We start from the raw sequence: 21,759 nt of genomic DNA, 5'->3' as shown, positions 1-21,759 counted from the left end.
CAGATGTCTGGAAGTCTGTCAGATTCTTCGGGATCTGGCAGGAGCCTCGAAAATGCAGACCTGTAAAGATGCTGTTGGTGCTGGTTTGGACAGTGTGGTCACTCCTTGACCACAAGGTAGATTTCTTCCGTCTTCCAGTCGATATGGAATATCGAAGGTCCAGTAATTATGTATCACAGTTTCGTCCAGGGTAATCTAAAGTCCTAGAGATTGGGGTTCTATACTTCTAGCAAGTTTATGGGTTGGAATAACTCTAAGGTTCCTCCGATGGGAGGACCTGGGGAGGGGGTGGTTACCACCCCTTCCCTTTTGTCCTGTTTCGCGCCAGAGCTGGGGCTGAGCGCCCCAGCAACAGGTTTGAACTGGGAAATGCATGGAGCACCTTGTGTGCCCCAGGCAGTGTCTGAAAAGCATTCACTGAATGCAACCCACCTAGCCCCAAAACACTAAAGCCTATCTGGGGAGGTGCTGGCACCTCCCCAGACTTCTTTGCTGGGAGCGCAGGTCCCCAGCACCTCCCCAGACAGCTTTGCTGTGTCGCAGATTCTTCGGGATCCGGCAGGAACCTCGATGCTGTTGGTGCCTGTTTGGACAGGGTGGTCCCTGCTTGACCACAAGGGAGATTTCTTCCGTCTTCCAGTCAATATGGAATGTTGAAGGGGGGGTTGTATTCCAAAGTGTTTGACACCTTACACAACATGTTTTGATGAAGCCTAGCCAAAGTTCGCATTAACCGCGAGGATTATAATGCACAAGAGTATATGATATGGCTATATCAGAGAACAGCTAAAAGGAGATGGTTCCGAAAACTGCAGAGGGGCTCAGCTCTTGCTAGGGCTCCCTCTCACACAAAACCAAGCACTCTGCCTCCAGGATTGTCAAGGCCTGCCATAGGAGTGACTTGTAGGTTAATATGTGTCTATATATATGTATATAGATATAGATATATGTATACGATATCGAAGTAAGGGGTGATTACACCAGCTTACCCAGGCTGTAAGTACAGACCTGTGGTGTCAGTTTGGAAGGCTAACCATGGGTGGCACAATACATGCTCAAGCCCCTGGTAGGCCTAGGATGCACCTATGCCCTGGGTACCTGAGGTACCATATACAGGGTTCACAAGGGTGACCCAGTAACCAATCTGGTATGTACCTAAAGTACATGGTATCAATGTAGAGAGCCTAAAGGCCCACAAAGGCCCACAGCAAGGCTGTGGGCCTGATTAGCAGGGCCACAGCCATACTAAAGTCGAAAAACCAGTGAAACAGAGCAAAAAGTGGGGGTAACCATGCAAAGCAGACTCTACTCTCCTACACTGAGTATGCATACTTTACTTCCTCATTCCCAAGAAGAACTTGACTTTGAGGCCTATTCTAGACCTCAGGTCACTCTACAGTTCAATATCGTCCGAATACTTTCACATGGTCACAGCACAAGATGTGATACCATTGCTACAGCAAGGAGATTTCATGACAGTGTTCTATCTTATAGATGGGTTTTTCCATATTCCCATATGTCCAATAGAAAGTTGCTATCTCCATTTTCAAATCAATGGACAGCACTTCCAATTCAAAGTATTACCATTCGGAGTAACTACAGCTCCAAGGATATCCACCAAATGCCTTGCAGTAGTGGTAGCTCGTCTCAGAAGGCGGGCATATATGTTTTTCCCTATCTGGATGATTGGCTCATCAAAGGTCATACCAAAAAGTCTCACAGTACACTGTCTATGGCCAACATTTCAGAATTGCTTCCACGTCAATCTTCTGGAGCTTCTAGCAATTCAACGAGCTCTGAAAGGGTTTCGTAATCATCTTCACAATAAAATAGTCCTACTACCCACGGATAACATGACTGCAATGCATTATGTTCGGGGGGGGTGGCACTCATTGCAGCTCTCTTTACTAGCAGATGGCCCCTGGCATTGGGCCATACAACATAAAATTCATATCCTAGCAGAAAACCTACCAGGGGTGATAAAAGACTTCACAGATATTCTCAGCAGAACACATCAGCAAGTACACCAATGTGAATTCGACAAAACACTTCTACACTCATACTTCAAACGTTGGGGAACCCCAGAGATAGGCCTGTTTGCAACACTAGGCAAAATGCCAAAACTTCACCTTCAGGTTTCATCACCTTCAAACCAAAGGCAATGCCCTATGGATCAGTTGCTCAGGGATATTTGCTTACGCTTTTAACCCCTCTCCCAATGATTCAATTTTTGGTGCAAAGTCTAACACAAACATCCTTCACACTAATTCTGACAGCCCCAACATGCGCACGTCTGACTTCGTTCACAACCCTACTGCAACTATCAGTAATGTCACATGAGAAATTACCTCTCCGGCCACATCTTCAAACTCTGGATCAAGGTAGGGTAATGCACCCAAATACCACATAGCTCCATCTAGCAATCTGGCTCCTGAAGTCCAGGAATTTGGATACCTTACTCTACCACAAGATTGCATAAATAGTCTCAAACAAGCAGGTAAACCAGCTATACAAGAATGCTGTGCAGCAAACTGGAAAATATTTGTTCATTATTGTTTAAATAAACAAATCCAACCACTATCACCAGCAGTGCAAGATCTTATTGGTTATCACTTTCATCTACAGTCAACAGGCCTTGTTTATATATCAGTCAGAATATATTAGGTGCTTTAGCTCCTTATATGCAAAACAGACATCATATGACACTCTTTAAAGTTCCAGTGGTTAAAGCATTTATGGAAGGACTTACGAGTCATTCCACCCTACCAGCACCAGTCTGTAACCTTAATATTGTCCTCACAAGACTTATGGGTCCACCTTTCGTGCCACTTGATTTCTTTGATCTCCGGTTCCTCACATGGACGGTAGCCTTTTTAATGGCTGTCACCTCTCTTAGAAGTATAAGTGAAATTAAATCTATTATATTAGAGGAGTCTTTCTTTCAAATACTTCCAACAAAATTAGTACTTTGTACTAACCCTAAATTTCTACCAAAAGTAGTGTCGCCCTTCCACAGAAATTAAACAATTGAGCTACCTCTTTTTATTCCTAAGCCGGATTCAGTGGCAGAAAGAACTCTACACACTTTAGATGTTAAAAGGGCATTAATATATTACAAAGAAAGAACTAAATCTTTTCACAAAACACAACAGCTCTTTGTTTCATCTACAAAGCCACAACAAGGATCTCCAATATCAAAAGCGGGAATAGCCATAATGATAGTTAGATGTATTCAGACTTGCAACCGAAAAGCAGAGTACTAACTGACTCCAAGGGCTCACTCCACATGCCAAAAGGGAGCCTCAATGGTATTTATGGGGACATCCCACTAGCATGTATTTGTAAAGTAGCCTCATGGAATGATCCACATACAGTCAAAAAACACTATTCTGTTGATATCTGAGCTATCAACAAGCTAGAGTGGGTCAAGCTGTATTACAAAACCTTTTAAACGTCTACATCAACCAATACCTAACTACAGCTTATGGGGAGCACTGCTTTACATTTGATGATAAGCATATGTATCAATGTTCAAAAAATGCAATGAATGGAATGCTACCCTGTAAGCATCTCTTCGTAGAGTGTAGTGCTTTAGATTCATATGCAGCCACCCTCCTCCCCAGCAGCTGTTGGTTCGCTAATATAATTACTTATTAACGTTTACATTACTATACTTTTCACTCGCATGCTCTTCTTTTCTTTCGCTGTATTGCTCATATACTAAAGCTCACCCGATGAGCTAAAAACAATCTGATTTATTGTCTTCTGTGTATTCGTTTATAGACCCGTGTGCCATCATTATGTGCTCCTAATCTGCTTCTTGAAAAAGTCAAGCTTTTAAGAATTATTGATTTAAATTGAGACAACTTCTCGGAGGAAAGTGGGTCAGGCAATGATGAGTGCTTTTCACACATGCCTCTTCTTATTGGCCCATTCTCCTCTTCGGATAGTCGGAACCTTTAACAAATATTTTTAAATGTTATCTGAATAGTCTTGGGGACATTGTAAAGTTATTTATTGCAACATCGTTGTATTGAATGTAAAGTAAAGTTAGTGATGAAAACATTCAAACCCTAGTGTGTGGATTTTGTTTGGGCTAACTATGTCCTCCTCCTTTTGAATTGTGGCAGCAGGTGTTAGTGACAGGGCAGTAATACCTGTGAAAGTACAAAGGATGGATATCCAGACTCCTTTCTGCTATTTGATCGAAGTGCAGTGTTGTGTACTATGCACTTTCCACTGCTATAAATCGAAAATAGTGTTGTTTGGTCCTTATTTCATTTTGCAGACTTACGTCCTGTATCACACTGCACAATGAATGTGAACACACCTGCGAACACTAAACGTATAAAACCTTTAGTTGCAATGTATTGTAGGAGAAGGTTCACCAAGTATATAAATGCACAGAAAGGCCTTAGTCTACAGGGCGTAGAGCCAGGTTTTTATAGGTTCCTAAAGGATAATAGATTCTTGGTTGAGCGAAGCAAAGGAGGGTGCAGGTTCCCTTAACTGTGCGGCCTGCGCCAAAACAGTGAGGCCGACTATTCATGCCTTCCTGAATTAGAGAACCATAAGCAGATTGGCACAGGCGGTGAGGAGAGATGAGAGGGTGAAAGTAGATGGCGTGAGAGAGGACAGCAAGGGAGCCAGAGAATTCGATTTAAGAGGTCAGGGATTATGAGAAATGTGTAGTGCTGAAGGAAGTGCAGAAACGCAAGAGGAGAAGTAAGTGTGAGCGAAACGTGAGGGCACAGAGGAGGGATACTAATAAACTGTGAGAGAAGATAGCTGAGAGATGATCTGTGACGTAAAAAGAGAATTTGATGCGACGTGGGTGAGGGACAGCAGCAATAGGGGAAGAGAGGGAGTACTGAGGTGAGTGCTGAGGTAACAAGGGAGAGGGACATTGGTTCAAGAAGTTGTGAAGAACAAAGGGGAGATGTGAAAGATGAATGGGGGACCGGAGAGGTGTAAAATACAAATAGACAGAAATTTGAAGGGAGAGACTTGAGGTGAATGAGAAGTGTTGAGGGGCTAGAGAGGTGACGGTTCCAGGGAGGCCATGAGATAAATGCAAGCGATATGGGCAGTGAAAAGACAGAATGGCAAAAGGTGAAGTGAAAGGTTGAATGGGGAGAGTTCAGAAGTTGTAAAAAGGGGTGAAAGAAAAAGGCTTGCAAAGTGAGAGAGGGATCCGGGCTTGGAAGAGGAGAGAAGAATGGTAGGGAGGGGGTGAGAGGAAAGTGGTGTGGATAAACTGTTTAACTCTGCATAAGACCGCCAGGGATTTTGGGGGACCCCTGCTGCTCCCAGCCAGGTCCAGGTGAGCTTTTAATGTTGCTACGCGTATTCCTGCGGAGTGGAAGGCCCTTCAAAAAGGTTGACTAGACATCTTTTTGTTGTTTATTGCTGCATTTTCGTTATAAACTGGTACTGATTAGGTGAAATATTTCCTCAGTGTTACTGTGTGTAAACAATTTCAAAATAATGAAGCAATACTATCCCAAAATATGCAGCATCAGATAGCATTATTTATATTTTCTTACCATATAATTTAGTCGAACCTTCCGCGTAATTTGGTCCTCACCTGCCTCATAATTCCAGTAGCTCTGCCTATAGGTTTAGAATTTTTTGTCTGGAGGGTGTCCTTACGCCTAAAAATTTTGACTGGGGGTCTCGGCATCCAAAAGTTTGAAGACCTCTGGTCTAGAGCCTCAGAACAATATCATCTAATAGTGCTGACCCATGTCTCCTAGGACAAATAAAAATTATGCTAGAAGTATGTTTCATGCGAGAGCAAAGTGGTATACAAAGTTCATTCCTGTATATTGCTTTCTATAATGCCTTTCCCCCTACCCAACCCGTGAACAATTCGCAGACAAGGTAGTTTATGGAAGCTGTTGTATTAATTAATCCTCCTTATTTATCTCTGTCCCTTTGTGTCATCTCTCTAAGCCGTTTTTCCAAGAATTCAGTCATTTAATTTTCCTGGTCAGTTTTATGTAGTCCGGGTGTTTATGTATTGTGTGATAGTACCCTGTATATTGACTTTCATGGAGTAACTCTTTAAATTTAAAAGTGCTGAAGATGCATGTGCATATATGTTATCTAGACATTTTATGGAGAGGGTGAACAATGTTTGATAAAGGAAGCTCTAATGTGTAGGCAGACAAGTCCTTTAGGTATTCGAGTGGTGGAGAAGGTAATAAGGCAGAGTCCAATCATTTTCCTGGGTGTACTAGGTAATTCAAGTAGTTTATCTTTTGATTCAAAGTCCAGATAATTACTATGGGTCAGCTTATAGAGGTATGTGGAGAATAATTACCATAGCTATGTTTCTGTGTGCCTTCAGTCATGGGGATGGACGCCATATGATGTGCTGGTGTGAGGATGAGGATAAGTGAGAAGGCTGCAACATTTAGGCTTAAAGGGAGATCCAAGCATACATGGATATTACCCCATGTCATTTCAACCGGAGTGGGTAGACGCTATAAGATGTATCCATCGAATTAGGAAGGTGCGAGGTGCACAGCACCTGAACTTGGCACATAGGAGAAGCCTGTATAGTGTCAAGCAAAGCTTTACATTTGTTCATATTTAGCAGTTATAGTAGAATCTGTGAGTTTAACTTGGTGGGGGCAGAGAATACATGCTTATAGCTTATATACAAGTCTAAAAATCGCCACGGCTGTGCACGCCTCTGCTATATTCGAGGAGACGAGAAGATGATGGTGAGAGCAGTTCTTCTCTTGAAAGACAATATTAGATATGTTAGTAATGTCAATGCAAAGGTAAAGGTTTATACTTAGCTGTTTATTCTGAAGGTTATCTTTTCAGTCAGTGTGTAGAAGAGTGGTTGACAGTGATTGTGCTGCTGGGGATATTAATGTCCCTCTCTAGTAGGTTGTGCTTAGTTGAGAGCCTTGGTGGTGGCAAAGCTTGGGCCCTTCCAATTGGCCTTTATTATTCATTCTTTAACTTTTGTGAGGAGGGAGGTTTTGGATATTTTTTGGAGATTAGTTCTGGAGTACTGCGAAGTTCTGGCGGTGGTCAGTTGTTAATTAATGTAGCACACCTTATCTTGGTGTTTGAATGCAACCATTCAAGTGAATTAGTCTATTTTTCGCTGCTGCTGTGCAACTAATTCAGAATTCAGTAAATACTAATCTACTGAATTCTGAATTAGTTGCTCAACATTTTTTAGATGGAAATAGTAGTGCAATGAAAAATATGGAAAACCTAGCATTTAGAGAGCTATTCCACTTCTCATTATCCTGGATCATCTCAGTGCTTATCTGACTGGTAAGTACAAAAGTACTTAATGCAGGTTTTTGGGTTTCTGAACAGCATCCATTATTTTATATTTTTTCTTAAGATGGCGATTTATTTGTTTTCCTAATATCTATGTAATACTACTGAAAATACTACATAATTATGGAAACCATGTTTACTAATGGAAAGAAGTAAAAGATTCTGTGTATATATTTTATCACAGTGTAGATGTTACACATGTAAAAAGACAGAGGTCTAGTTTCCTCTCTAATGGTGGCAAGCAAAGTCTTTGCTAGATATATTTCACCTGCATCAGCTGATAGGATTTTGTCTGAAATGTGTGATTCTTTGGCAACTCTATGAATCTGTTTTTCATTTGTGTTTTGTTGTGCTGCTTATCAGGATGTATTCAGTTTCCAAGTATCTCCAAACATGAATCCTATCAAGGTGAATGAGCTTGCAATTCGAAAACGCTTGACTTTTCATGGAAGAGAAGATGAAGAGATAGAACTGAGCCACTATGTGTTGCAAGTCAGTGGAAGACTGGAATATATATTTGGTGATCATCCATTAATTCAGTTTCAGGTACGTTTGGTTCAACGGTAGTAAAACCGCTTGTGGTTTCTTGACTTAATACCATTAGTTGCTGACCATGGAAGGGGATCGCTTACAATCTGTACTTAGAATGCACATCCCAGCAGCGTTCCTTATATCACTTTGTTTCCTCTTGATGCTGTTTCATTGCTTAAACTTCGGGGAGGGATTGTTTGTTTAATCAACCTAAAAGACTTAAGCATTTCCTGAAGGACAAGGTGTAGTTTCAATTTGTGTGTGTGTTTTAAAAAAAAAAATGTATCTAATATGTATAGAACACGCGTTATTTCAATACATTGCATGGCATTTTGCAAAGAGCAACAGTAGGAAATATTATAATGTCAAAGAGATTAAGGGATTCGTCAAATTCAAGAGCTTTATTCAGTAGTGCAGCTTTAAGCACAGTCCTGGTGGTCTGTTTTATACAATTCCATATCTTTGTGTGACATGACTTGAAGATACAAACCTCTGTTTGTAATATCACAATCAACCAACTGTTGCCAGCAGTATGGTGCTCTTTGCCCTCACAGCCGACATTGTCTATCTCCAACAGTAATGCATCTTGTGCCCCAACTCTTGTTTCTTTGCAGTATTTCTGTTGTTGATGTAACATTCTATACCGCTTGCCACATTTTTTCTACCTTACCTGGCCTCATGCCACTGTTCATATTGAAACTGTGTCTCCCACTTGACGGCCTGTGGCGCTCCTGAGTGCTGAACTGCTCTCCAAAGATCTTCTGGTGTGCTGTTGCCTTTTTCCTAGCGTTTTGATGCCTTCCCCCTTATCCAGGAACTTAGAGGATCTCTTTAATAGCAGCATGCGTCTGGAATCATTAATCATCTCCTCCATGAAGGCAGCCAGCTTTCAACTGCTAATTAGTAAGAAAATCCAGAATTTTGGAATCGCCAACATTTCTTACCACCACACCATTCTCGAGCCATTTTAGTTCTTAAAACAGCCATCTGGTAGGCCTCCAGCCATATGCTTTTGCTCCTCTTGATAGAATATAAATTCTGGCACCACATATTACCATGTTTGGCCCAATGCTAACCGTTCACAGTTCGGTGTCCTGTGATCATTTTGCTTACTAGCAGAATCTGGGTGCTATGCAAGATGCTCACAGTGGCTATTGACAACACATGTCCCCTCTCCTCTCCCACTTTTTAGAAACTTGACTTCTGCCCAGGTGCTAAGCTCGCCATACCTTGATTTCATCAAAGCCATGAAACCTCAATATAAATACCTACTTTGTGCCTCATCAAGACTCAAATCCTTCAAGCTGCTATGCATGCTCTGTTGGAATGATCTTCTCAGATAAATGGCCTTCGCCGCCACCCTCCATGAATGCTTTAAAAATACTCCTTATCATAAGTAGAAAACAGCAACACACTGTACTATACGGAGTGATGTAATACCTGAGATTATAAACACTGCACGGCAGGTGTTTGTTATAGTTGGCTCAGTAAACTATAATTGGCTAATTTCAGTGTGTTTTTGTTATTAAGCGTTCGTTTTTAACTAATTTCAACACCTAACTATAACTTTACTTTGTAATCTTTTTTAATGAATTTCATTTTTTTTCTAGTGAATTTCAATTTTTTTCTAATGTAAACCAAGATCTTTTTACTGTACCTAACTATAATGTTATTCTAACCAATGTTTATTTCCAGTGAATTCCAGGGATATTTTAAAGTTAGGCAAGATCATATTACCCTACCAGACCATGTCTATTAAACCTTTGTTTTTTCATGATCTTCTAGATTTTTCTTTAATATATTCAGCAAACCCCTCCACTGAACACATCCTTTGGCCGTTCACAGCAGGTTGGTACAGGCCAACCCCCTGCTGGCGACTACCTCACTGTGTCCTCTGATCATCTTGCTGTCCCTTCCCCTACTTCCCCACTGTTCTCCATCTGTGTGCCCGGCCACCCCTGCCTGCCATCTGTGGTCCACTTGTTGCCCCTGTCCCCCCTACCTCTGCCTTCTGTTATCAGCCTGTGTACTCCAGCCCTTCCCCCTGCCCTCCTTGGTCAGCTTGTCTCTCCTCTGTCCCCATTCTTAGTGTGCATACCCCTGCCCCCTCTCTCCTACCCTGCATTCTCCATTAGCTGCCACTGCTGACATGCGCGCCATGGTCAGCTTGCTGCCACTATCCCTGCCTCCACCAACTGCCCTCCGTTCTCCATGTGCATGCCTTTACCTCCTGCCCTCTGTGGTCCATTATGCTGACCCTGCCCATGCCAGCCTGCTCGCCATGGCTAACTTGCTGCCTTTGTGTTCCTTCTGCCTAGCCATCTTCGTGCCCCCGCACCATCCAGCCATCCCCCTATGGTCAACATATGACAATATGTTGACCATAGAGGCCTGCCCTACGTCGTAAACTTGCTCCCCTTCGCCCTCTCTCCTGCCTTCCATGGTCCATTGTGCTGCCCTTCCATGCCTTTCCTATGTGTGCTTGCTGCCCCTGCCCTTCGTTGACAGTCCATGCCCCTATCTGATCCCTTTTGCCCAGCATGTCCAGAAGTGCTGCCAGTGCCACTCCTGCTTACCCCCAGGCTTGGTTTGCTGCTCCTACGCACCTCCTTCCTGCCTTCTCTTATCCGAGTCCATGCCTTTGCCACCTCAATCCAGGCCTGTGTGGTCTGTTCTGCCACTGACCCTCCTGTTTGCTGCGCTTGATTAGCTTACTACTTCTGCTCTGCTCCCTCATGCTTTCTGTTGTGCCTGTGTGCCCCCTCCCTCCTGCCCTCCATGGTGAATTTAACAGCCACTGCTCATCCAGCATGGTCAGCTTGCTGTACCTATCCCTGCTCCCTAGTTCTTGCCTTCCATTGTCCAAGTCCATGCCCCTATCTTCTCCCTCCTGCCCTCCATTGGCGAATTTGCTTCCCCTCCCTCTTGGCCTTCATGGTCTGTTGTGCTGCCATTGCCCTCCATGACTTTTTGTGCTGCCACAGCCCATCTGGCCTGTCCTGCATGGTTCGCTTGCTGACTCTGCCCTCCCCCACCCCAACCTCTCCTCGGCTGTCCAGTTACTGCCATTACCCCTCCTGCCTGCCCTGCGTTGTCTGTTGTGCTGCCACTGCCCCTACTGCCTGGTGGGATCAGTTTGCTGCCTGTGCACCTGCTCCCTCCCCCTGCCCTCAGTTGTTCGAGTCCATGCCCCTGCTGAGCACTAACATTCAGCTTTGGGTATGCCACACTTTTATTGCAGATAACTATGTTTCTCCAGTATTAGGGTGTCTTTCATAGATTCACATGCCTGAATCATTCCCCGTCGTCGGAGTGGGAGTCCCACGGTATATAAAAAAGCAATAATATGCTATAATAACATTGGAAAAACCAGTAATTCCCAACCAGGAAGTAAAGTAGCCCAAGCTACAGTAGAAAAAACTTCCACACTCATGACTATCCTAGTCATTTTGTATAGTCCAAACTACAGCCAATCAGGCGACAGCACCCACCAGAATGTTCTCCCCAGAGGCTCAAGCTCTCAGATTTTCTACCGCACGTCGTGTAAAGGGAGTCTCCCTGAGCTCTGCTCAGTTTTTCTTCAATTTTCATAGTTTTTCTTCAATTTTTTCTTCAATATATCACAGTTTTGTAATGTCTTCTTACATGAAGTCTACCTTCAGGCCCTGCGTGACTTGTGGAAAGCTGAGACTTTTTCCTGTGAAACCTCATGAAGAGTATATGGACCAGCACTCTGCCTGTCTCTGACATGGTAGGAGGAGAAGGGGTTGTTCTTGTGCTTAGACTATACCCCCCTTCTGATGTGGGAGGATTTTTTGTTTGTCCTGCACTTTAAGATGTTAAGAGATGCTTCTCCTCTACTTCACCAGCTGAAGTAACATCACAATTAAGGGGTCTCTGGCCTTCTTTGAGTCTTTGCCTCCCACATCTACGCCCACGAGATTTACTCTCGGGCGTCTAGACTCACTCTGCACACTTTTCTACGTAAAAATGTGCCAGCTTGTCGACGATACGGTCGATTTACTCTCAGAGGACAATCTCTGCAGTCACTGGTGCTCTGCAATGACACCGCCTCCAGGCTTTCGTCGACGACAGTGAGGACAGTGCCCTCTTGTCGACTGCAGGCTCGTCGACCACTGGGAGATTTGTCGATGTAAATGTCTTTGACAGTTGGCCTCGTCGACGGTAGCCTCGTCGACGGTAGCCTCGTCGACGGTAGCCTCGTTGACGGTGGCCTCGTTGACGGTGGCCTCGTTGACGGTGGCCTCGTCGACGGTGGCCTCGTCGACGGTGGCCTCGTCGACGGTAGGCTCGTCGACGGTAGGCTCGTCGACGGTAGGCTCGTCGACGGTAGGCTCGTCGACGGTAGGCTCGTCGACGGTAGGCTCGTCGACGGTAGGCTCGTCGACGGTAGGCTCGTCGACGGTAGGCTCGTCGACGGTAGGCTCGTCGACGGTAGGCTCGTCGACGGTAGGCTCGTCGACGGTAGGCTCGTCGACGGTGAGCTCTGTAGACGGTAGGCTCGTCCATAGACGGTGAGCTCCGTAGACGGTGAGCTCCGTAGACGGTGAGCTCCGTAGACGGTGAGCTCCGTAGACGGTGAGCTCCGGTGAGCTCCGTAGACGGTGAGCTCCGTAGACGGTGGGAGCTCCGTAGACGGTGGGAGCTCCGTAGACGGTGGGAGCTCCGTAGACGGTGGGAGCTCCGTAGACGGTGGGAGCTCCGTAGACGGTGGGAGCTCCGTAGACGGTGAGAGCTCCGTAGACGGTGAGAGCTCCGTAGACGGTGAGAGCTCCGTAGACGGTGAGAGCTCCGTAGACGGTGAGAGCTCCGTAGACGGTGAGAGCTCCGTAGACGGTGAGAGCTCCGTAGACGGTGAGAGCTCCGTAGACGGTGAGAGCTCCGTAGACGGTGAGAGCTCCGTAGACGGTGAGAGCTCCGTAGACGGTGAGAGCTCCGTAGACGGTGAGAGCTCCGTAGACGGTGAGAGCTCCGTAGACGGTGAGAGCTCCGTAGACGGTGAGAGCTCCGTAGACGGTGAGAGCTCCGTAGACGGTGAGAGCTCCGTAGACGGTGAGAGCTCCGTAGACGGTGAGAGCTCTGTAGACGGTGAGCTTCGTCAATATTCCGCTTCGACGCCAGTTGACTTCGTTAACGGATAACCCTGTCAACTGTTGGATTCGTCGACGTTTGAGCCCGTTGATAGTTGGTTTCACACACTATTGACTTTTATGCACAGTGCTTTTGTAGACGATTTATTTCGTCGACGGCAGCTTTCTGCTACATCCACGTGATGGCGTGATGGCCTTTTACTTCCGCCATTATTCTTCTTGGAGAATATTGGAGGTTTTCCCCTCCTTATGAAGAGAGCGGCGAATCGGTTTTCCCCTTTCCCCTCGTCCTGGGGAAACCACAGAGGCAAGTTCGTTCACTTCCTATCATAGACTTTATTAGGAAGAAGGTGTTAAAGTCATGCATGGGCCAGACTCTGTGCCAGTGTTTTTTCCACGCCTTGACAAGACGTGTGAAGCTCGCCCCTATTCACCTGCTTGTCTAGTCTCTCAGCCTACCCTGACTCAGTCATTACTCAGGCGGCTCAGCGATTATCTTGCAAGCCAGTGGGCAGGTATGCCACCAGATGTGCTCTGACATGTTGGCGCTAGTAGAACGTATTCCAGAATCCTCCAAGCCTCACACTTTGAAGATCCTGCAGGAGGGAGAGAGAGAGAGAGAGAGAGAGAGTAGTGCATCAGAAATAATACAATGTGCAGCGTACATTGCGTGTACAGGTTTTCAACAGCTCGCAAGAGGGGCAGTCTGGCGAAGACATTTTTGCTTCCATGCTACGTCTTTCGCAAGGAGGTTCCAACTTCAATACTTCATTTGCCTTTTGATTGAGGATCCCTTCTGGCCAGCACACAGATACTGCCCACACCCTCTGGATATAGAATTGCAGCCTTTTCGTGGTGCCGAGCACGTAGATCCACGTCCTTTTTTCAAGGGAGTTCCATCCAGTATTGGCTCCTACAATCATAACCAACTGCGTTACTCAAATCAAACAGTCATATGGGAAAAGTACCAACAGTTCCTACAATTCATCGTACGGCCGAGCCAACTCTTCTAAGAAACAATGGATTACCTTGAACCCACCTTTATTCCCTCCAAAAACGTCGGAGGTCTAATATCTCACTTTTATTCCAATTGGTCAAAGGTGACAGAAGACCGTTGGGTTTTTAAACGTCATGCCCAAGGGCACGCTCTAGAATTTGTCAAATTTCCCTTTTTTCTACACCTCCAAAGGGACCTCCACCTTTCTCATCTACGGGAGTCGTTTGCACAAGTGTCTATATGGATACAAACAGGGACCGTCGGAGTGGTTCCGAATCTCCAACAGCGTTAGGGTTTACTCTCAGTTCCTCCTCAACAAGCAAATCAGGAAAGTAGCGCATGATTTTAGATCTTTGCGCAAACTTTACCAATGTTGTACCTCAAAGTCCTAAGGTTCTTATGCCAGAACGACTTTATAACTACATTCAACCTCCAAGAGGTCTATTTTGATGTGCCAATTCTTCCTAAGCACAGGAAGTGGCTACGCTTTACAATAGGTACAAAACATTTTCAATTAAAGCCCTACCTTTTGGACTTAGGTCGGCTTCACGTGTCTTTACGTAGATCCTGGCACCAGTGGCACCCTATCTACGTCTGCAAGGCATACAAATTCATCATTACTGAGACAACTGTATAATAGGGGCTCGCTCTTATTTACAAGCAGTCCAGCACACCCAGACTTGTCAGTCACTGTTTCAAAACCTGGTTTTCAATAAATCATGACAAGTCCCAACTAGTACTAGCTCCGATATGAACGTTTCTTGGAGCATCAATCCGTACAAACCTAGCAAAGGTGTTTGTCTCACACGAACGACGGGCCTGCAGCTCCTACTTGGTGGTGCTTCTACAGATTACACATGGGAAAATTGCTAGAGGAGCTAGACAAAAGTTGTTGCAGGTCTCCAGTTCAATCGAAGATCTCATTCTAATCACTCCTCGGATGCAAGAGGCCTTTCTTGTTTGGTGGGTCCAAGAAAGAAATTTGTAGAAGGTGTGTGCGTCTCTTTCAAGAAGCGCCAAAATTACACAATCACTACAGACTCATCCCTCGAGGGTTGGGAAGCATGTCTTCAAGTGCTGAAAGTCAGCGGGAAATGGAACCCTCAACAAAAGGCTTGGCACATCAATCTGCTAGAGCTAGGTGCCATCTTCTTAGCCCTCAAATCCTTTTGTGCAATCATTCAAGGGGCCACAGTATTGGTTCGCTCAGACAATACTTCAAGTATGCATTACTTAAGCATACAGGGAAGAACGAGGTTGGTTCTTCTATCTCATGAAGCCCAAGAGGTATGGGCTTGGGCGATACCACACAGGATCAATCTCTTGGCTGTTCATGTGCCGTGAGTTGCAAATGTGCTGGCGGACACCATCAGCAGGTCAACGGTGTCCAATAACGAATAGGAATTACATCAGCCAACAGCGGATCGAATCTTCCAGCAGTGGGGTCATCCCGATCTGGACCGCTTTGCGACCAAAAAGAACAGCAAATGCCTGTTTCTTTGCAAGCTGGCTTACCCACAGGGACTCGCAAGGGAAGACATTTTCGATAAACTGGTCTCAAATATATGCTTACGCCTTTCCTCCGATACTGTTGGTTCCGGGGGTTCTCCGGAAGATGAAAGAGCCGTGTCGCTTGATTCTCTTCGCCCCCAGGTGGCTTCGCCAATTCTGGTCCACCAAACTTCTTCTCCTCTCGGAGTGCGATCCAATACAGTTTCGACCAATACCGAATCTCCTCTCCATTCAGAATGGTCAGATGTGCCATCAGGATCCGGCTTCTCTAAAAATTTGTAGCTTGGCGTTCTGAGCACCTTGAATTAGCTCATCTGAATATCTTGACGGATTGTAAGGAGGTACTGGCTTACGCGAAAGCACCTGCTAAAATAAAGACATACTGACTTTAATGGTAAAGAATCTGCATTGGTGTTAATCTGCTGGGGTTCACCCATTTCATGCAACGCTGGACCAGATATTACCTTTTTTCTTGCACTTGGCAAGATCAGGCTTATCTCATGCATTGTTGAAGGTCTTTTTGACAGCCATTTCAAGGTAACGTCAGGATGGGTCCATCTCTCTTTATTCTTCAAAGAATACAACAGTTCTTTAAGGGACTATTCAGAATGTTTCCTCCTGTACGTCGTCCGCCTCCATCATGGCATTTTTAATGTATTTTTAGCGCAGCTTATGCGCCACCCATTTGAGCCAATTCACAGGGTGTATTTCATAATCCTAACATGGAACGTTTCTCTTTTGCTAGCATTAACTTCATCTAGAAGAGTCAGTGATGTTCAAGCTGTCACCGTCAATTCACCTTTCTGGCAATTCACGTCCAATTCTGTGGTGCTAATACAAACCCAAGGTTTATGCCTAAGGTGCCTACGTTTTTCCACCTGAACTAACCAGTCATTTTAAAGACGTTTTTTCCTAATCCGCAATCCCCTGCGGAGAGGGCATTACATACCCTTGACATCAGAAGATGTTTAAATTCTGTTTGCAAATGACCTCTGCCATTCGCAAGTCTGATCAACTGTTTATTGCCTATGGTAAGATAACGCAAGGACAAGCAGTGTCTAAACAAACCATAGCTAGATGGATTTCTGCAGCTATTGACTTTTGCCATCTTCAAGCTGGAAGACCTTTCCAGACAATTCCAAGAGCTCACTCTGCAAGAGCTGTTTCTTCCTCGACTGCTCTTTTCGCTGGAGTTCCTCGTCAGCAAATCTGCAGAGCAGCGACTTTGTCCAGCAGACATACTTTCACCAGGCATTATTGTTCAGATGCTGCCAGCGAGGCTGATACGTCAGTGGGTCAAGCGGTTCTACGTAATCTTTTCAGATAAGATGAGCCTCTGTTTTTCCCTCCTCCTCTGTACTGCTTTCCAGACGCTTATTTCATGCCTAAGTTGGGTGCATTCTCATGTGCTTGCAAGTTTTTTCATGCATATATGAATGTTGGCATTTTATTATGTGAATGTATATACCTGCTATGTACAAACTTATGTTACAAAAAGCGTCTTCCAAGCATTATTTCGGTACTGCTATCTACTCTGATTCAGGCATGTGAATCTACGAAAGACACCCTAATACTGGAGAAGAACAATAGTTACTTACCTGTAATCTGTGGTTCTCCAGTATTGGTGTCTTTCATAGATTCACATGCAACCCGCCCACCTCCCCTCTGAGGCTCTTTAGGCTAGGATGTTTTTAGCTTCAGTCCTGTGCGAGAAAATCTGAGAGCCTGAGCCTCTGGGGTGAACATTCTGGTGGGTGCTGTCGCCTGATTGGCTGTAGTTTGGACTATACAAAATGACTAGGATAGTCATGAGTGTGGAAGTTTTTTCTACTGTAGCTTGGGCTACTTTACTTCCTGGTTGGGAATTACTGGTTTTTCCAATGTTATTATAGCATATTATTGCTTTTTTATATACCGTGGGACTCCCACTCCGACGACGGGGAATGATTCAGGCATGTGAATCTATGAAAGACACCAATACTGGAGAACCACAGATTACAGGTAAGTAACTATTGTTCTTGAGCTCTAGGTCATTTAGAACACTGGGAGGCTGCAGTAGAACACTGAGGAATCAACTGAGGGACTACAGCTGCTGTTGGAAGTACATGTTTTACTCAGTGTGTCAGACTTTATTCTCACATGACAGAGAAGGATAGTGTGAATTTACAGGAAATATGTGTAGGAGAGGCATCCTTTTTGCCTTGATCTCTCCCATTTTTTTGGCTGATGCTGGAGGCTACTGACTCCGAGTACCCTGGCTCTGCTAACCAGGCCCAGGACCAGTGCCAATTTCTCTAAAGGAAGTTGTCCTTGCTTTTCTTGTTACCAGACCATGGCCAGTGAACAAGGGCGAGGAAGCCCGACATGCTTTTGACCCCATGTTGCCAGTGGGTCTTTCGTGTTTGCTGCAAAATAAATGAAAATATTGCCTGGTGAATAGTTTGTCTCTATTCAAGGACAGCTTCTGTTTTTGCAATATACATATTATGCAAAAGCCAGTGACGTAAGGGGCACCTAGCCTCTTGGGTCCGGCCCTGTCTGGCTGCGTCAATCACCTAAAATATTCAAAATGAAAACACGCACTATTTAGTGTCGTGAAACAGGCCCACCAAAAGTACTTCAATAAGATATTTTAATTCAAAGGGAAGATTAAATGTATGATGCGTTTTGACTCGTACGAGTCCTAATCATATGCAAATGTTCTTGGCGGGTTTGTTAGCTTTCTTAAAACGTAGCTTAAAACATTGATAAAAGACAAGGATGCTGTTTAAGGGGGTAGTAAGTCAAATATTCAAAGTTCTGGGTAAGTCTATTTCGTGCAGACCGTGAATGTTTATTTCGATTTCTGGGCAGGTTAATCCTTTGGAAATTGTTTTTCTATATTATTGATTACCACCACTGCATTCATTTTCCATGTTTTTTGCAGTCATCGGTACCACAACGTCCATAATACTTTACTGGTTCTTATTTCCCATTACCCAGTCATTCAATGTTTTATGTTTCTTAAACTTCACTTTGCATTAACTGTACACCATGTGCCTTCTTCATGCCTTTGGAGGATATAGTTCCATAATATGGCTAAGTCGTAAGGTCACAGAAAAATATCAAGGGAGATTCCACTCTCATTTCAACCCCAGTTCTCAAATCAGTTTGTCACTTGCCTCTTCTTTATGCATTCTTTTTCACCAAGGCAGTAACAGAGCAGCACCACAATCATGCAATAGATTTTATTTATTTTCTTTTTTCATTCATCGACCGTGCAAAAAAAAAAAAGGACAGTCAACGCTTCTTCGGTGTTTGCCTTCCACAGGAATATATATATTCACTGAAAAAAAAACAAAGTTTACAGGGACGTTCTAGTTAGGCTCAGATTTCACTCATACAAAACTATTGAGATTCAATAGTTCTAGTTATCTTAACTAACTATAACTTACGCCCGCAATGGACTACTTATGACCTCACATATTACATCACTCATGACATGGTCAGCGACATATGACATCACTCAAGACATCATCTAGTGAGTGAAAGTGTTTTGTAAATGTTTCTGAGACTTAAAGATATATAGTAAGCTACTGCATAAACTAAATTAATATTATTTCTAAACTAGTAATGAGTGAAACTGTTTCTAACATGTCATCTGAGTGGGTGTTTGACTGTGTCAGGGTAGGAGTGGATGTAGAAGTACTATATGTGTATAAGCAGTGTGTGAGTGGATGTATGGGCAAATAAGGGGGTGTGTGAGTGGCTGCATGGGTTTGTGACTGACTGAATGGCTGTATTGATGATTGAATGGGATTAACTGTATGAGTGAGTGGCTGCCCTAGTGACTATATGGGTGGGGGAGTGTGTGAGTGGCTGTGTTGGTGACTGACTGTATTGGTGAGTGAGTGGGTGTGTTAGTTGATGTATGCGTAAGTTAGTGGCTGTTCGAATGGACGTATGGGTAAGAGTGTGTGTGTGTAAGTGGCTGTTTTGCAAAGTGTCTGTGAGAGTTGCTGTATGGGTGGGTGTGTGGGTGTGGACTGCTTGTATGGATGTGCGAATTAGTATATAAGTGGTGTACTGGATTAGTGAATAATGTGTGACTAGCTGTATGGGTACATGTGTGGCTTTGTAAGTAGCTGTATGGATGAGTGAGTGCTAGGTATGAGTGGCTGTGTGACTTATTGTGTGAATGGCTGTCAGACGCGCTCTATAAATTAATTAACAATGGCTCTGAGTCTATAGGTGAGGGAATGCTGGTGTGAGTGGCTGTATGGGTGAGTGCGTGGATGTGTATTGCTTCGCCCTTCCAACTAATAGAAAATACTGCCCTTCCACACAGAGGCACAAACAAGGCGAAGCAATAAAAGCACCAGGTAAGGGATTTCACTCTTATAAAATGATACCCATCAAAAGACTATTCTCAGAATAATTTTATGGTAATCAATAAGAAAAGGACACTGGTATCTACAATAACCATTGGTTATCTTTGACAACCCTCATAGACGCTCAAGATTGTAACGATGCGGTGTATTTGTTTCTCCGCCCCTCATCTCGCGTCATGGCATAGTCATTGGGTCGTCAAAAGGGTAATATGCCTGCCTCACCCGAGGCAACCTCTGGAGAAAGTAGAAGTGTCCAGAGATATGATGACACCTCCAACTGGATGATGTCTGAAAACCAATCTACGAGGGTGTATTTAAAAAACAGGTATTCACCAAAATAACAGCTTTATTAGAAAAGGTGAATGCTGTCAGTAAAAAAATATGATATATTCGATAATCGTGTTACTGGATTATCATATATGGCTTCATAGGAAGGTTGACATGTTTCAGCTCCTGTTGGCCCAGCCGGGTCTAAAGAGCTTTCGTCAGGACAATAACAAAGGGAGGGGTACTTACACAACTTGTGTAGTATTCTTGTACTTACAGGGATTCACACATTCGTATACCTGCATATTGGGAACAAGAGCAAAAACATCATACTGTTCACATCCAGGAGTAAAGTAGGCATATTTTTCTTGTAAAAACACATTCAGTAATTTACAAAGCCTAAAGCAAATATTATAGTAAATAAGTGCTTCTTTTAAGGTTATGCACGATGCTGGATGCACTCAAGCTAAGGAGAGTAGTGAAGAGGTGGATAGCGGGGTAAGGGTCTCACTCCGAAAGGAAAACTGCAACATGTGCAGAACGTTATTGTGCTTGAACACTGTATTAGCGATGGAATTGTGCAGTGTCAAAAGTGCATATTCTCTGGTTTAATCATACTATATCATGTATTTAACCATCGAATGTGTTAATATCTAGATATATGTTCATAAGTTCAATCTAACTGCCATGTCTAGAAACCTCTGGGGTCTCTGTCAATAAACAAATATTGCATTTTTGTTAGAGGGTAGAATGCCTGTATACAATTTATATAATACACCATGGTCTAATGGGGGGAGGGTAAATACATCTCTCACAAGTCTGATATGGTGTTAACTGTGCAATTGGTGACTTAAATAGAAGGCTCTAGTCACTTATATGTATGGCGACATGTCTGTATTAAAGAAGCCCTTAACGAACGAGTTGTTATGCCTGGACGGTAAAATGAGGAAATACGCATACCTGTGAGGTGGGAGAATTTCTCCTCTTCAGGGCGCAGTAAGTCGCTTAGATCATAACTTGACTGAAGAGGGGGAAATATTGAGAAAAATATGTGAATGCCTAGGTGGGGCACTCCAACGCTGCAAATGCACGGGCTCGAGAGCACCATTCTTACCCGCGTGGAATATCGATGCTTCCTGTGCTGACTCTGCCCCTGGAAACAGCGGGCGCGGTCAGTGCTTCTCATCTTAAGGATCTGCAATGGACATAGACAAGATGTTTCTCTAGGAAGAAAGACTATCGTCATGTTACTAAGTTGCCTACGTGTGTAGAAAAGTGTGTGCATTAATGTCGGTTTATCTGGTCGGCATAAAGTAAATAAAGGCACTTTTATATCCTCAAAGGTGCAGTTGTATTTATTGACAGACTTTTATAACGGAAATGAATTCATAGCGATATTTATGGACCATGGGTAATGTTAATACTGCCAGACTGATCGGCACATGCTTAATGCGTTGAGTCATACAGGCAAATGATCCTGTGGCTAATGGTGTTCAGTTCACAGTAATAAACAAAAGAAATCCAACTCAGGTTTTGGAGGTTGAGTGTTCACAAGGATAATGAAACACTCATTGTTTGTAAAAATACCCCTCACACACCAACAGGCCCCTTGGTGTCATGCTTCATCATCGGGGTCTTCGCACCCCTCTATCGGGATGCG

The 21,759-nt window shown here is 44.1% G+C and overlaps 1 protein-coding gene across 7 annotated transcripts in view; it reads left to right on the top strand.

Moving 5' to 3' along the window:
* The window catches only part of PIK3CB (phosphatidylinositol-4,5-bisphosphate 3-kinase catalytic subunit beta), a 999,444-nt gene that overhangs the window by 407,161 nt on the left and 570,524 nt on the right, over positions 1 to 21,759 (top strand). For all 7 annotated transcript variants that reach the window (XM_078666107.1, XM_078666113.1, XM_078666108.1 and 4 more), the window contains one exon: positions 7,675 to 7,857. In XM_078666107.1, the coding sequence (XP_078522233.1) occupies positions 7,675 to 7,857 (183 nt within the window). The remainder of the gene's footprint in view (positions 1 to 7,674; positions 7,858 to 21,759) is intronic.

This window comes from Lissotriton helveticus, chromosome 11, assembly GCF_964261635.1.
Source record: "Lissotriton helveticus chromosome 11, aLisHel1.1, whole genome shotgun sequence".
NCBI lineage: Eukaryota > Metazoa > Chordata > Amphibia > Caudata > Salamandridae > Lissotriton > Lissotriton helveticus.
The sequence above is the reverse complement of the archived record's forward strand: the minus strand, read 5'-3'. Positions and strand labels throughout refer to the sequence as shown.